The 17,248-nt window shown below is 39.4% G+C and overlaps 1 protein-coding gene and 1 long non-coding RNA gene across 4 annotated transcripts in view; one reads left to right on the forward strand and one right to left on the reverse strand.

Annotated features, from left to right (window-relative positions):
* Positions 1-17,248, forward strand: part of LOC136254600 (uncharacterized) — a 153,945-nt gene that overhangs the window by 53,973 nt on the left and 82,724 nt on the right. For all 3 annotated transcript variants that reach the window (XM_066047347.1, XM_066047346.1, XM_066047348.1), the window contains exon 4: positions 16,066-16,638. In XM_066047347.1, the coding sequence (XP_065903419.1) occupies positions 16,066-16,638 (573 nt within the window). The remainder of the gene's footprint in view (positions 1-16,065; positions 16,639-17,248) is intronic.
* Positions 1,967-3,381, reverse strand: LOC136253175 (uncharacterized). Its single transcript, XR_010699988.1, has 5 exons — positions 2,795-3,381; positions 2,507-2,593; positions 2,394-2,456; positions 2,172-2,230; positions 1,967-2,112 (listed from the first exon to the last, which is right to left on the reverse strand). It is a non-coding gene; the product is annotated as an uncharacterized lncRNA (long non-coding RNA).

Below are 17,248 nucleotides of genomic sequence, written 5' to 3' on the forward strand. Positions count from 1 at the left end.
TCACTGTCAGTACTATTTAGTCTCATCTTCAGGAGTAATTGTCACCTTGAAAGCTCCCATTTTTGTTTTCTTCTGGACTTGGACTGATTTGGAACTGGCCCTATACCAGGCATATTTATCACAATCTTTCATAAAGTGACTAGTTTTGTTACAAAAATGGCACCATATCTTTCTCTTAGTTAATACTCCTTCTTGACTAGACTGACTTCCTTTACCCTTCATCTTAGTCTCTTCGTGTAACAGCCATTTTCTCACAACAGCCAGTGAAGGTACATACCTCAGGGTTTGCTTTTAAGGCAGTTACCAGGACACCACAACTCTCTGGGAGACTGGCCAAAAGATAAACAACTTGATATTCATCACTTACATGCTCCCCAATTACCGACAATTCATCACATATTTCAGTCATTACCTTGATGTGGTCTTGCATGGACCCACCTTCAGTTAATTTCAGAGAAAACAACTTTCTTTTGAGTTCTAATTTATTAGCCCACATTTTACGTTGGAACTGGTCCTAAAGCACTTTCCAAACAGCCACAGGGTCAGATGGATCATTACCAATCAAGTAGAGCAAACTTGGTTCTATCGCCAAAACTATGGTCGCCAGGGTTTTATCACGTCTTGCTGCAAATTTCTTGCATCGACTCCTTCTGCAGGTTCACTCTCTGTACCATTAACTCCCCAGAGTCCATCCTTAAATCATCTCCATCTTGCATTGTGCCTTCCACATGGAGTAGTTCATACTATTCAGTGGCACCATTGAAACTGTTTTAAACACTGCCATGTTGAACTTGTATAACTAAATCAACAATGAGCATATACACTGATGGTTCAACAATGAGCATATACACTGATAGTTAGGTTGTTATACTGGGCCCATAACCTGTTGAATTTATTCAAGATCAAAAATGTCAAACAAAAACATACGGACAAAGACCTAATTATACAAAAGAAAATTTGGAAAAAAATTGTATGCATAATTAGGACTACAAAAGAAAACCAATCAATCAAGACTCACGGTAGTGAGTCACGCGGCCAAGAAACTACAAAGTGCACGCCCATATAAAAGACGCACGACCACTACTGTGAGTTATTTACATGTAGGGTTGGTTTCGCAATATTAGTCCTGGATTATGCAACATCTCTCAATAGATTTGTATGGCATTACGTGTTAAAAAAATCTTTAGGAGTCGTCATCATCATCACTGTCTTGCGACCTCGCTAAATATGAATACGCGTATTTACACATATTTCACTCTATTTCTCTACCTTATGTTACACCTACCGTCACATTATACCTGTCAACATACCCGTGTTTGTGCAGCCCATCTAACACTGACACTATCTAATTCTGGTTTGCCCATACACGTATTTTCTTCGATCAAACCTCTAATCCTTACAATAACTTTTAAAGATACAATGTGGACACAAGCCCCAATGTCTGATAAACAAGTAGTGAAAGCATACAGAAGCGTAAGTTGCCTAGGGATGGCATTTTAAGCAGAAATCTTTTAGATTCCATTTTAGTGCCACGCCCAATGAGAGCATTTATATTCGCCAGATGTCTCATAAACAAGGTGTGAGGAGCATTCATAATTGCCAGATTCCTTATAAACAAGGTGTGAAGAACAAAGTCACTAGGAAAAGTGTTTTAAGAATCTTCTATTTAATTTTAATAGATTAACCACAAGGGTAAGGTAAATACAAAAGGCAACAAGCCTATAGGGTTACCACCTCTATGTAGTGTGCACTATCGAGCTTGTGATGTAGATTTCATACACATACCATGGCACTGTGACGGAATGTGGTTTGCCAGTGACTGTGCATGAGCTTCTGTTGTGGCTTTCAAGTTCTGTAACGGATTACTGGAATGTGATTTGTTGTTTGCCGGTGACTGTGTATATGAGTTGGGGTTGTTCCACACAACCTGCACAATTCAAGTTTCATGGATAAGATGGCCGTGAAATCCATGAAAATTTCTTGCCTTATAGTAAACATACAACAATGCTATTACAACATGTAACACAACTTTAATCAACATTACTAAAAAATAGTTTAACACCAGTGACGATTTCTTGGATGTCTGCATAATGACACAAGATTAAGTGACACCTGTAAAAGAACAAGCAGGCACTGAACTTTACCTTAAATTAAACACACATGTAACTAACCTGGAACATCGGTCGCAACACCAAAGACACTTGTTTGGATATCTGACAACACGATCAACCTACAAAAATCAACAGGTAGACATTAAATACAATATATATATGCCTAAAATCTGCATACTGGAAAATATCTTTATAAACACGACATGGGGGGTGTCACCATAACAGTACCCCTGATCCAGAAATAATAAACAACTATATTCCTTAGTACGTACATAGACGGACCTGGAAATTCACTACACCCTAGATGTCACTATAGTCGATCCATGTACAGTTGACAATTGAGAGCTATAAAAGGAACACACAAGATAATACAATTCCTCTGTATGTAAACTTACTTGAAATTCATGACTTCCTACCTGGTCCCAAGTTATGTATGTACCATGATGACATCCAACTGCTACTGCATACTATGACCAGATTACCTGTAAAAACAAACAGGCAGGCATTAAATACAACACACCCATCACTTTTTACACAAATAACATGTTTGAGGGTTCACAAGTTGGCCTGGCAGTGACCTTACTATACAGTGCACAGGTTTCACTGTACATAAATTTAGTTATTTAGACTAGTATGCAATGTGAATGAGTATTTTTTGTACACACAAGCATCATGTACATTACCTTACTTCTCCCACCTACAGTTCCAGGACTTCTAAATTGGCACTGACTAGAGTGACAATACAGAAAGCTGTTTAGTCTGTACAAGTACACCTTGTTGACAATCCATCCATGAGCCGGATAATACTGGTATTTGCTGCTACTCAAGTTGGTACCATCACAGAAGCTTTCAGCTTGGTCTCAGTGAATGTGCACTAGTCAGTGCAGATGTCTGACAGTCAAAACCAATCGCATACTGGTACGCGATTCATCAGTGACAGTGTGAGGCGATGTGGCACTTTATACACTAGCCTCATCTAGCTTTCTTCACTCTTCCTTTCGTTACTGAACCTCTACTCCTCTTTTCGTTACTGAACCTCCACGAAGAGCTAAGTACATCGGTATTCTGGCATAGATCATATGCATGGTATTCTCGATGCTTCAATATCCATTCAATATCCATTCGACTTCTTCAAGCGGTGTACGTATTTTAGTTTCAAACCAGTTAAAGTACATTTCACCACTCCAGTTACAATATGACAAATGTTTATCATTCGTATTTCCCTCTCAAGACATGGACTGCCATCAACAATTAATATAAACCGTGTATCACGTGTGATCACTTGAGGTGTTACAGGGACTTTCCAAGATATTTCCCCTAAATAGGTGACGTGATCATTGTCAGTCGGGTGGAACTTGTTTAGTCATGGCTCTACAATGCGGTACGCGTACTTTATGTATTTGAGTGTTTAATTATTATTCATACTTCCCTCTCAAGACATGGACTGCCTTCAATAATAATATAAATCGCGTATCACGTGTGTTCACTTTTTGCTTGAGGTACTGTTCAGGGACTTTCCAAGAGATATCCCCTAAATAGGTCACATGATAATTGTCAGTCAGGTGGAACATATTTATTTCTATTAATTCACCATGGAGCTTGTGTTGTGGCTTTCATTAATCAATTATTATGCACATACCATGGTGCAACAAAATTTGCGTAACAGATTGCCGAAATGTGTTTGCTGGTGACTGTATGAGCTTGTGTTATGGCTTTCAACTTTTGTAACAGATTGCTTGAATGTGGTTCGTGGTTTGCTGGTGACTGTGTATATGAGTTGGGGTTGTTCCACACAGCTTGCACAATATTCAAATTTCATGCCGGGATGTCTTCATGATGACACAAGATTAAGTGAGACCTGTAAAAGAACAAGCAGGCACTGAACTTAACCTTAAATTAAACACAGATGCAACTAACCTGTCGCAACACCAAAGACACTTGCTTGGATATCCTCATGGCTTAACTATGGAGTGACATGTGTAATTAATGGGATGTACAACACAATTTTCTTTCCTGCAAACACCAAGTAAGGGCACTACCAGCTCACCTACAAGAGCATTTCACAAGAGATGCGATATTAACTTGTTTACATCAAGTACAACCAATATGTGGTGTGTGTTTGTGTGAACATGCGTGTATAGTATTTGCACATTTTGTGTGTGTCTTGTGCTTGTAAGCGTGTGTTTGTATGTAGTGAAATAAAAATAATAACATGATGTTTGTGATCTCCTTCATAACCCTCAGCAAAGCATCTTGCTCTACGAGTGGCAAACCAAGTTGAGAAGTTGTCCTCAGGACACTACGGCCACTATGGCAGTGTGGCCATAGCAGGTTTCATTCATTGATAAGTACAGAATGATTGATATATTCCAATAGAACAGTCAGGCAATAAAATACTCTAATAGAACAGTCATGAACAATATAGCTGAATATTTACATTTCTGTCTGAAAACACTCCCAGATCCCAGATGCAATCTCAGATTTGCTATTTCAAGATGGTGGCATTCCCCAAGATCACCTAGAAGAGCATGCTTTGCAAATAAGTGCTTTACACACATCTTTGGTAACCCTGACTATAGCCATTACTGGCCTGACCAGTAAATTGCAGTAAATTCCACTGGCCCTTGTCCTAATAAAAATTAGCCACTACTATAGGATTGCATGTTATATGCTCACCACCTATCAGCAGATTTGTTTTTTGGTTGGAACATCTCTACAAGGCAGAATTCATCATACACCCCCCATAGCTTGAACGTTGGGTCTGTAAATTATATAACTGACAAAAATTAGTGATATCCCCCTCAAAAACACCTTTGCTGTAAAAAAAGGCGTGTCCAAGAAACTACAAGTATCTGTAACCCCATGTAAAAACAGATAAGCTGTAGAAAACACTCCATGAAATTAATGGGTAACTGAAAGAGCTGATATCTAGAGCGGCCAAGAATCAATAATGTTACTACAACTGACTATGATCACAAAAGAACACCTTGGCTGTAAAACAGGCAAATAAAAGTAACTGGCAACCAAAACAGCTGATATCTGAAGCAGTCAAGAATAAAAGTTAAGTTGATACAACTAACTACAATTATTAACTTGCAACATTGAATCTTAATTATTCAACTGTGTTCTATACATTCACCCTTGCTACATCCTATATTAATTCTTTGTAACTCTAATTGGCTGGTAATTTGGTCGCCTTTTTCAATAGTCAGAGTAAAGAAAAAAAAGGCGGCCAAATTACCAGTCAATTAGAGTTACAAAGAATTAATTTAGGATGTAGCAAGGGTGAATGTATAGAACACAGTTGAATGATTAAGATTCAATGTTGCAAGTTAATAATTGTAGTATGTATCAACTTAACTTTTATTCTTGGCCGCTTCAGATATCAGCTGTTTTGGTTGCCAGTTACTTTTATTTGCCTGTTTTACAGCCAAGGTGTTCTTTTGTGATCATAGTCAGTTGTAGTAACATTATTGATTCTTGGCCACTCTAGATATCAGCTCTTTCAGTTACCCATTAATTTCATGGAGTGTTTTCTACAGCTTATCTGTTTTTACATGGGGTTATAGATACTTGTAGTTTCTTGGACGCGCTTTTTTTTACAGCAAAGGTGTTTTTGAGGGGGTATAGATTACATGATCCATTAAAGAAAATTGTTAGATTACAAAATCAATAATAGAAGTTCAGGTTTATACTTATGGAGATTGATTTATCCAACACTAATTACCCTGTAGAAAGATCAGCTAGAACCAAGTCATCCTGTAGAAAGATCAGATTGAAATAAAAAAGGGAAATTAGCTAGAAACAAATAACTCTGTAGAAAGATCAGCTAGAAATAAGTCACCCTGCAGAGAGTTCAGTAGAAACAAGTTTCCCTGTAGAGAGATCAGCTATAAACAAGTCACACAGTAGAGATATTAGCAAGAAACAAATCTATTAGTAGAGAAATCAGCTAGAAAAATTACCCTGTAGACAGAGTAGCCAGAACAAATCAAGATCAACTAAAAACAAATCAGATCAGCTAGAAACAAGTCACCCTGCATGGAATTCAACTACATTTCGAGTCACCCTGGGTAGAAACAAGCTGCTAGGGACCTGCCGATTATTCTGGTATCATAATGAGCATAATAGGTTCCTGAAAGCAAGGAGCATAATGCTAGCATAATAGGCAGAACACTTGTGCATTACCATAAATTCTTGCCTTTCAAAATACGTATCACAGAAAAAAATTGATATACTATTCTAATAGAACAGTCAGAGAATAATCAGACAGCTGACTGTTCTATTACCATATATCATTCTTTTCTGTGACATGCATTTTGATAAGCAAAGATTTAGAGTCTGTGTTTCAGCAACTTATTGTTTTCCCATGAAGTGCAAATTTACTAGAAAAACATGGGAACTGAGATATAAATATTGAGCATAATTTGAGCATAATATGTAAATGTGACTGGACCAGGGAATGTGGGCATGCACAAACTACACCTCATCACACAACAGGTCACCTGCATTGGAGTAAACTATTTACGTTCTGTAACTTGTTTTATAAAACCAATTACTTTTTTTAAGTATGGCTGAAAATTTTATGGTTTTATTTTGATGGAGTAAAAAGTTATGAGTGGTGAAAGTTTGACAAAGTAGGCAAATTTAGTGTGCCCAAATGCCTTGTTTTCACAGGCTTAGTCACAAATATTGAGCATTATTTTAAGCATAATAGGCAAAATTTTGAGCAGTGCAGCATAGCATAATAGGTAAAATAATAAAACATGATTGGTGAGTCCCAACAAGCTGCCCTGCACTGAGATCAGCTAGAAACAAGTCACTGTGTTTAGAGAATCATGCAGCTATAAACAAGTCACTATGAAGAGGGATCAGTTAGAAACAAATCACCCTGTAGAGAGATCAGCCAGAAAAAAATCACCCTGTAGATAGATCTGTTTGATCAAGTCACCCAGTAAAGAGTTCAACTACATTTCAAGTCACCCTGTATAGAGTTCAGCTAGAAACAAATCACCCTGTAGAGAGATCAGTTTACACTGTAGAGAGTTTAGTTAGATACAAATAAAGTTTAAGTTATTAAACACAGTTAATGTTGTGAAGCGCAGGCTGCGCAAGTACCCAAAATATTAGCATGCAACAGTGGGCTCCAATAAGAACAACGCATGCGCAACAAAGTGAGCAGAACACGTTGGCAGTAATTCATACCTGTTGTAACAAATCTTGCCAGTTACAGTGGCTTTTAATCTTCAAGATGAATACTCGTAGTTATCGCCGACTGAGGAAAGGGAAGCTCGTCGTCCTTGGGAAGGTCGACTGCTGGATTGAGCAAGCGAAGAGCTTTGTCACGCCGGAGGAAGGGCCGCCTAATGGAACAAGTATTCCGGACAGGACGACGACGCGACAAGATGCGATACTACAATGCTAGTAGCCACCTTCAGGGTCGTTTCCACAAGTTGCTTACCTTGGCCCACGCACGGTGTCACGGTCGCCTGGGACAGCTCCGACGCCGCTGGACTCAATACCAACAGTAACTACAGCTCCACCTTATACCATAACCAGTTCGTCGGACGCCACCTAATCAACAAAAATGCAGGGAAATCACGTGGTGGGCATCAATTAGAATCTTCGAGGACAAACACCACGACTATCGCGAAGCGGCCTCAAACAAGATGCTGCATCGGGTAAGCAACAGTATAACACCAATTGGTGTACTAGTATAATCTTGCACACTGTCCCCACACACACTGTATATATTTGTATACAATCAGTGGGGACGTACCGGTACATCGCATCAGTGGCCAATATGGCGATTTTGTCTTTTGCCAATATCGGTTGGTCTCAATATAGCTGCCAAAATCAATATAATATACCCAAATAGTCTTTGCCATGGTAAAGCCACATTATACCCTCTGTTATATAGCAAACAAAGCTGGGGAAACAGTAGTTTTATCCTTGAAAAGAAGTGCTACGCTACGAGAAGCCATAGAAATACGCGCATAGCAGACATTCTTTGTTATAACCATACAAAAATGATCATAGTGGAGAGCTATAAAAAAAAAAAAAAAAAAATTATAATAATAAATAATAAAATAAAAGTAACCATGGGATGAATAAACTAGAAACACAGCTTGAAACAACCAGCCATCTCTACAAGCAGAAGCTTGTGGGCGCGGGGGAGCATGACACTCAGGATATAGCTGTGTTCTATCTTTTGTTAATGAAACACGTCCTTATAAAGAGAGCAGTAATTTCCTGGGCTGTGCTTGGTTATGTTAACAGGTGCTAGCAGTTAATATGCAGCCATAGAGTGTCAGTAATACTGGTAGGGTAATTAAAAGAATTATTTCAACACAACTCCGTTTCTGGTCCTCAGTACAGCACAGAGAGCTTACAAAACATATGGCTACTTAGTTCATTGTTAAGAGTTGTTCAGCCCCTTTTAGTTTACAAATAGCACACAAGTACTTAGACTCATCATGGCTTCCTTTGAAAATTAACAGCTTAAAAGTGATGATGCAATAAACCACTGAGTAGCAGCGAATATAGGATGAATGCCCTACATGGACTGAGGTTTAAGTAATTAGTCAAATGTTGGAACCACTAGTGTCGCGCTCCTTCGCGCCTTCGGCGCTTGTAAGCTCCTGCTACAAGCCATTAAAAATACGGAGTGATTTGGACTTATCTTGGTGGGAGCACGCACTAAATAATAATAATAAAAAATAAATAAATAAACTTGTGGGTGCCTCACGGCCTCGGCTGTTAATTGGGGCTGTCAATTGAGGCCACACCACCACAGACAATCAACCATTGGCAGTGATTGTTAGCACTTGGAACTACTTACTAAGTGTATCTTATGGCAAGTTAAAGTTTCTCAGTTTCCTCTAATCTAAATGTATAGCTGCACTTTATTATATTGGGTCGGTATCGGTGTTCTGACTCAGTATATCGCTTTATATTGGATCGGTTCAGAAATTTCTCTATTGGTACACCCCCAGTAAAATGTGAAATAATAAGAGTTGCTTTGTAAAAACAACAACACAAACACATGGTTATCATAAATTGTATGTTGAAAAGCAGCCAAGTACATATTAGAACTTTGCATAGTAGTTTCATGGCGTTGTGCCAGCTTCTTGCACACCATACCCCTTGAGTCTTATAATAGTCCCAAAGAAAAGTCCATTTTATTGTCACTAAAGGAAACTTCAACCTATACATCTTCAACAGGAATTGTTTCAAAACACAGTGCTTGCTCTAATGTGTACACGATACAGTGTCTTCATCATATATCTGTAGTTCTATGGTTAGGATGTGTTCCACAACTTTGCCAGGCAATTGGTACGGGGCACACCATTGGGTTGTTAGTTGCATGTTAGTTTGCGTGTACGTTATGTCTTCCTAATGTTTACGTTGTCATGCTTGATATGTATGTCGTCACCATTGCTTGTCCGTATACCAACGTATGTCACTGCCACTGCTTGTTTTGTATGTCACCGTTGCTCAGCCTGCACATCATCATCATCTTCTGTATGCTGCAAGCATAGCTTATCTTGCATATTACTAGATGTTGCCACCATCATCATTTCTGCACATTGCACGGTCTAAATAAATAACCTTGATGCTTGGGGGGGTAGATCACGATATACATAATACATATCATGACCTACCTATGGCCTCTATTGTAAAGAGTTTGGGACAGAGACGCTTCTCTGCTCTAAACTCTTTCATTACCCAAGCATCAATAAACCAAAAGTACTTCCTACTTTGGCCCCGCTGGAATTACATAACCTTGCCTAGGCCATATACCATGGCAGATGAGTCCCCCTGGCACTTACCAAACCCCCTCCTCAATCAATGGATTGCTGGAGGTGAAGAATGAAGATCCGAGGAACAGAGCACGTAAATAGGTGAGTGGTAGCGTAACTAAACATTAAATAAAGTTTAAGTTATTAAACACAGTTAATGTTGTGAAGCGCAGGCTGCGCAAGTACCCAAAATATTAGCATGCAACAGTGGGCTCCAATAAGAACAACGCATGCGCAACAAAGTGAGCAGAACACGTTGGCAGTAATTCATACCTGTTGTAACAAATCTTCCCACCCTGTCCCTACCCACTGAACAGTTCACAAACTTCACTACACACAGGTACTCTATGTTAATTGGCATAGTATGTTGGCAGTTAAAAATTCTAGTCAGTATCCCATTGTCAATAGTGGTACTTACATACATATGTAGTGTAAGCAGTAGGGCTGACCGATACTGCCATTTTGGTATCACGATCGATTCTAAAGCCACTATTCACGATACTGAATAGTTCACGCTACTTACCAATAAGTCAATCATAGCTGGTGCTACATAGCTTATTGCTCAGCATTCCTGCAGGAAGTCCTTATAGGTGATAACAAACTAGCCACTATCATCCTTGTTTACAGTAACAGTTATTGTAACACATGCTTTGAGGTTGGTATGGTGTTCACACCTCTCTGCAGGGGAAACCAGATGGGTGGACTTTATCATTTACAAGAATTCTTAGCCTACTACTGCATAACAAATAGATTTTTAATGACAGTAATGTACAGGCATGGTATCACGATAGTTAATAACAAAATATCGCGATATCGATACTTTCAAAACATCGCGATATATCGCTAAAACGGTAGTATCGCTCAGCCCTGGTAAGCAGTGGAGCAAGCTAAGTAGACACATAATGTTGTTGTTGTTGTTGTTGTACTCTAAACATTTACATGAAAGACTGTACTATCATATGCATTTTGTTGCGAGTTCTTCAGCTGTAGGTCTGACTGGATTCCTTCACCCTGCCAGCTGCTACCACAAGTAGAGATTGCTATTGAGGGACGCTTGCAGTTCAAATCTTTGTCAGGAGAGATGCTCTTTTATCCTGCCTGCAGTCACAGACAAGCCCCTCCAGTTCAGAGTGCCATCAGGAAATTGGGTTGCTAACAGCTGCTTGCCTCTCCCATCCAGATCAGTATCAGGAGACGCTCTCCCAACCAGATTACTAGCTGAAGATGCTCTCCCATCCAGATCATTATTAGGAGACGCTCTCCCATTCAAACTGCCAACTAGAGATGCTCTCCCAACCAGATTGCTAGCCGGAGACGCTCTCCCATCCAGATCACTACCAGGAGATGCTCTCCCAACCAGATCACTAGCTGAAGATGCTCTCCCATCCAGATCATTATTAGGAGACGCTCTCCCATTCAAACTGCCAACTAGAGATGCTCTCCCAACCAGATTGCTAGCTGGAGACGCTCTCCCATCCAGATCACTACCAGGAGACGTTCTCCCAACCAGATCACTAGCACAATCTGGCACCTGCGCACAGGTGTTGATGCTGTCACAATCTGGCTAAAGCCATGTGACACAAATTAGTGGTGACCCGCAGGTCAACACATCACCTACTACTGCTATAAGCAGTTCGTCCATTCTCCTTAGAGGAGTCTGAGACAGCCAGGGGGCCTCACTTAGGATATCTGCCTTATCCACTAGGTTCTCCCGTTTGGCCTCTATTGTAAAGAGTTTAGGACAGAGACGCTTCTCTGCTCTAAACTCTTTCATTACCCAAGCATCAATAAACCAAAAGTACTTCCTACTTTGGCCCCGCTGGAATTACATAACCTTGCCTAGGCCATATACCATGGCAGATGAGTCCCCCTGGCACTTACCAAACCCCCTCAATCAATGGATTGCTGGAGGTGAAGAATGAAGATCCGAGGAACAGAGCACGTAAATAGGTGAGTGGTAGCGTAACTAAACATTAAGTTACCCTGTAGAGAAATCAGCTAGAAACAAGTCACCCTATAGAAATTTCAGCTACATTTTTGTAGAGTGTTTCAGCTAGAAATAAGCCACCCTGTAGAGAGTTCAACTACAAATAATGTTTTCAGTAGAGAGATCAACTAGAAGCAAGTTATCTTGCAAAGAATTCGAATACATTTCTGTAGAGAGGTCAGCCGGAAACAAGTAACCTTGTAAAGATATCAGCTACATTTCAAATCACCTTGTCTCAAAACAAATCACTCTGTAGAGAGATCTGGTAAGAACAAGTCATCCTGTATAGAGAGTAGAGGTGTACCGATACCAATATCAGTATTGGTATCGGTGCTGATACCAGTGATATTGGTATTGGATCAGTATCAGTAATGCATAGCTACAGATACCACCAGTAGACACTCACCATGTTTAGTATATCTTCAACTATCTCCAGCTAAGTTTCCAGTAGCAGATAAGTTAGTTGGGCTAACAAAGTAGTAAATACAAAAGCATTACTCTTTTCCAAGTATTGCTCCGTGTGTATTCTAATATATTAGAGCATGTAAATCCTTTGTGGTTAATGTAGTTAAGTTGTTCCTCATAAAAAAGTATGTTTATCACTACTTGGCTTGCCTTTTCATGACAAGGTTTGGTTGTAAGGCTGTAGCAAACATTGTAGAATTATCAGCCTCCCACACAAATAATAGCCTAGTTAATGAGCTTTTCAATAAAACTACTTCAAATCAGGTAATCCATAATGGTCTTTACATACTTGGTAATGTTTTAAAAACTGATGTCATTACTTCTCAAACTAAGGCTATGTATCATAGCAGTGAAATTTCATTATTAAACTTGTTTAGGCTGCAATGCTTAGTATCGGTATCGGAATCGGCATCAGCAGATGATTTCAGGAAAAGTACTGGTATCAGGAGTATCAGTAAAGTGGTATCAGTACACCTCTAATAGAAAGTGGTGCTGAACGGTATTGGATTTTAATAGGCGGTACGATATTGAATTAATATATGGCGGCTTCACGGTATTAGGCGGTAAAGACAATTAATTTAAACAACATGTATATAAGTAACTGTGTACTGTATGTTTACATCAAAAGAAAGTGGTATAAATAAATAAAATAATACCAACACCACAGAGTGAACAGAATTAAGTGTCTGATATGTGTTTGCTTAAGTTGCTGGCAAGAAAGATTAATTGGTTCACTTTGTGTGGCTTGATGGAATTTCGCTTACTTCGTACTACATTGCCACCAATACTAAATACTCTTTCAGACGGCACACTTTAGCACACACAGATAAATACTCGTGGGCTGCAGAATATAGTAGTGGCATGCGGCTTGCTTCTAAGCTCCACCGTTGTTGTGATTCGTCAATATTTAAGATGGGATATTGCAAATACATCTCAGCTTCGCATTGAATTCTTTCTGATACGGTAAATGAGTGCAAGCTAGTAGGAAAAGTAGCAGTCTTACCAAATATTGAGCTGAATTTTCCTTTTCTTTTCTTAGTGAGGGGCTCACTACTTTCTGTTTCATTCTGCCCTGTTTGAGAGTTGGACACAACCCTGCCAACGGATTCAGACTCCAACATGGATGCTTCTTGTAGTAAAACTTGTACTGGCTCATCAGTTAATTTGTACTTGTCCTTAAATCTTGGATCAAGGAAAGAACATTTATCCAAGAGCATGCTGACTTCTGTACCAGCATAACGATGCTCTAGATCACTGTTGATGCAATCTTTAATTTCACAGGTTAAGGAAGTGTCGTCATCTTGGTGGTTCACCATTGTCTCTTGGATTAACTGTATCATTGGTTTTATTGCTGAGCAAGTAACTCTCTTTTCACCGGATAGCAAATCAGTTATGTTTTGAAAAGGTTTGATAGCTGCAACAACAGACTGTAAAACATCGATATCTTGCCAACTAGGAACCAAATGTGATGTTTTACGATCTTGAGCCAGCACTGCCCATATTGTATCTTGTTGCTCCAGAATTCTTACAATCATGTCGCACTTGGATCCCCACCTTGTCAATGCACTCCCCTTCAACATTTTTGCTGGCAAGTATTTTTGTTCTTGGACGACTTTGGGGTCACGTTTTCGTTTCCAACTATATGAGAAGGCTGAAACCACTTTTCTACACAGTGAAAGTACTCGGTCTATACGATGGTCATTCAGTCTTTTGTTTATTGCAAGATCTAAATTGTGACCAAAACAACTCAAACAGAGCCATCCTAGCATTTCACAAGCAAGCTTTATGTTACTTGCACTGTCAGTGGTTATACTGAGCAGCTTTTGTGAGTCAATGTGCCACTCCTGAAGGGTGACACTTAAAGCATCTTGAAGGTTTTCTCCAGTGTGATCCTCTGGGTGTAATGAGCCTGCAAGCAATGACTTCTCAGTTTCCAGGTTGAATCACGTAATGTATAGTTAAGCAAAGGTAAGGCTCACTGGTGCATGATGACCACAAATCTGCTGTGGCAGAAAAATTCCCCATCTCATTTGTTATTTTGTGTTGTATTTCTTCTTTTGTTATTTCATATAGTGAAGGAATAGCAAGTCTGCTGAAGTGATCCTTATGTGGCATGTCATATCGGGATTTAACTTGCTGACTAGTTCACGAAAACCATCATTATCAACTATGGAAATTGGCAACATATCAGTCACAATGCAGCGAGTTACAGCATCAGTAAGAGATTTGTGTTCCCTTGAGCCCTTTCCGTACTTTCTGTCTTTCTCAAAACAACCAGTGATAGTTGGTGTACCAGCTGCTGCAGACTTGGATTCTCTAGACTTTGATTGCTTCACCAGACCTGACAGTGTTTGCAGTTCACTGAACTGTACAGGGTGATACATTCGTACATGACTGGTTAAATTACTCGTATTAGACCACTTTGCTGTTACTTTCTTAAAGCATAACTTACAGGTAGGAGTGTCAAAGTTAGTTGGGTTGCCTGGAACAAATCCAAATAGTCCCATACTTTATAGGTAGTATTCTGCTTAGAAATTAACTGTACACTAGTGCCACCATTACTATCATTACCTGATGATGAGGGCTGGCTTTCCGTTAAACTCTCAGTCTCAGCCTGATCCGTTTCAACATCTAAGGTTTCGCTTGTCATGTTTCATGCCATGCTGTAAATAGATAAATACGGTAGAAAAAATTACAGTGCACACTAAATGGGGTTTAAAGTTGGAACGACACCTCATTACAAAATGACACCTCATTATTACAAAACTAGCGTGTCTAGTGCTATTGTATGACAGCTGCTTAAACTTGTTTTTTCCAATGTTCATTGTCACCTGGATACATTGTTGGTTGTCACCTGGACGTTGTCACCTGGACGTTGTCACCTGAACGTTGTCACCTGGACGTTGTCACCTGGACGCGTTGTTCTTTGTCACTTGCACGGTATCACTCCCATGTTAAAGCAGACGCTAATTATTATTGTTGTTGTGTTAGCTGTGCCTGTTGCAGCAGTTGCTACAAGTTCTGCTCTTAATACCACGGTGTTGGCGGTATTGACAGATGGGACGGTTTTATTATTTTGCACCGCGGTTTAGTTAAAATACTGTCATACCGCTCAGCACTAATAGAAAGTACAGCCAGAAAGAAGTCACCCTGTAGATAAATCAGCTAGAAACAAGTCACCCTATAGCGAGATCAGCTACATTTTATGCCTGCCTGCCTGCCTGCCTGCCTGCCTGCCTGCCTGCCTGCCTGCCTGCCTGCCTGCCTGCCTGCCTGCCTGCCTGCCTGCCTGCCTGCCTGCCTGCCTGCCTGCCTGCATGCCTGCCTGCCTGCCTGCCTGCCTGCCTGCCTGCCTGCCTGCCTGCCTGCCATCCTTTGAGTATAGAGACCTTTATGGTTGTGGGTATGCCTACATGGTGTATTAACAGGGACAAAGTTTGTACTACCATTAGGGAGCCATTTGAGAAAGACTCTCAGTCATGCTATTACTTAGCACATTGATGAGAGTAATTAGTTGTGTCTTTCAATGATAGTTTCTTCTACAATGGCTTCTTTCCTGTATGTCAATAGAACTATACAGGTTTTGCTCTTCAGAATGACAACCGTTGTATAGTAATTTTGTGTAAATAAGTAATGTGGTTAACGTTGATTATACGTTCACATTATTTATAAGTTTAATTTTGCATTCTTTACTTTACAGGTTGTGATAATGCTGGAATAGATTTAGTTTTTGTGCTGGATGGTTCTGGAAGTGTTAGAAGTGATCGATTTCAAATGATTAGAGAATTTACTACGAAAATAGCCAATAGTCTGACCATTGGCTCTCAAGATAGCTTAGTTGGAGTGATAGTATTTAGTTCAAGTGCATCAATTCATTTTATTCTACTCCAACACACTAATGCTACAACTCTTGAACAAGCCCTAAATAGCATACCATATCCTGGTGGAGTAACTGACACAGCAGAAGCTTTACAACTTTTGTTATCCAGTGCACAAAATGGTAGAATGGGAATAAGAGATGGACATCCTCATATTGCCATTATTGTTACTGATGGATTGTCAAGTAATCGAGCTGCTACATTAGCTGATGCTAATGCTCTTCATGCAGCCAATATCTATCAGGTTTATGCTGCAGGTTTGGGTAATGCTAACTTGGATGAACTGAATGCTATTGCTAGTGATCCCTCACTTGTGTTCTTCACAAATGAATTTAATGCAGACAGTGTTGCAGAGTTGACAAGCAACTTTACTCAGATGATCTGCCAAGAACAAAGTTAGTTATTTTAATCAGATTATTTGCATATTCTGCACTCCTAGATGTGTGCTGTGTATGTTTGCCTGTATGTGTAATAATATTGTTGTAATTATCACCACTAAAATGAGTTATTTGAGGTACACCTTGTTGTTCATGCTACTGCTGTTATCTAGGGCTGGGTATTGAAAATTATATGTACATCATGGAATTACGTCATAAATATCATGATATGTTCATATGGTTAGAAAATTACTTCATAATATGTCATATTTGTATACCTGACTGTTATATTAGAGTGTTTGAATATCCTGATCTTTATGATCTTAAGTGTTGGTATGCAACAATGCTGTCACATGATATGCTCAATGGTAATATTCTAGGGAAAGAAAACAGTCGTTGGTCAATCACTAGTATCAAATAATTATACAAGAGTTCATAATATTAGAAAGTCACTACCTATACATTATATGAACCTTGATATCAGCTGCATATAAAGGACACATAAGGTTTATATTTTAATACCCATTACAAAGTTGCTACTGGTACATTATCAAAGAATAGCTTTTTTTGCAATTTTGATGTAACCTAATATTGAAGCAAAGGAGAGCCAATCTTTAAGATAAAGTCC

The sequence above is a fragment of the Dysidea avara genome, chromosome 4 (genome assembly GCF_963678975.1).
Source record: "Dysidea avara chromosome 4, odDysAvar1.4, whole genome shotgun sequence".
Lineage (NCBI taxonomy): Eukaryota > Metazoa > Porifera > Demospongiae > Dictyoceratida > Dysideidae > Dysidea > Dysidea avara.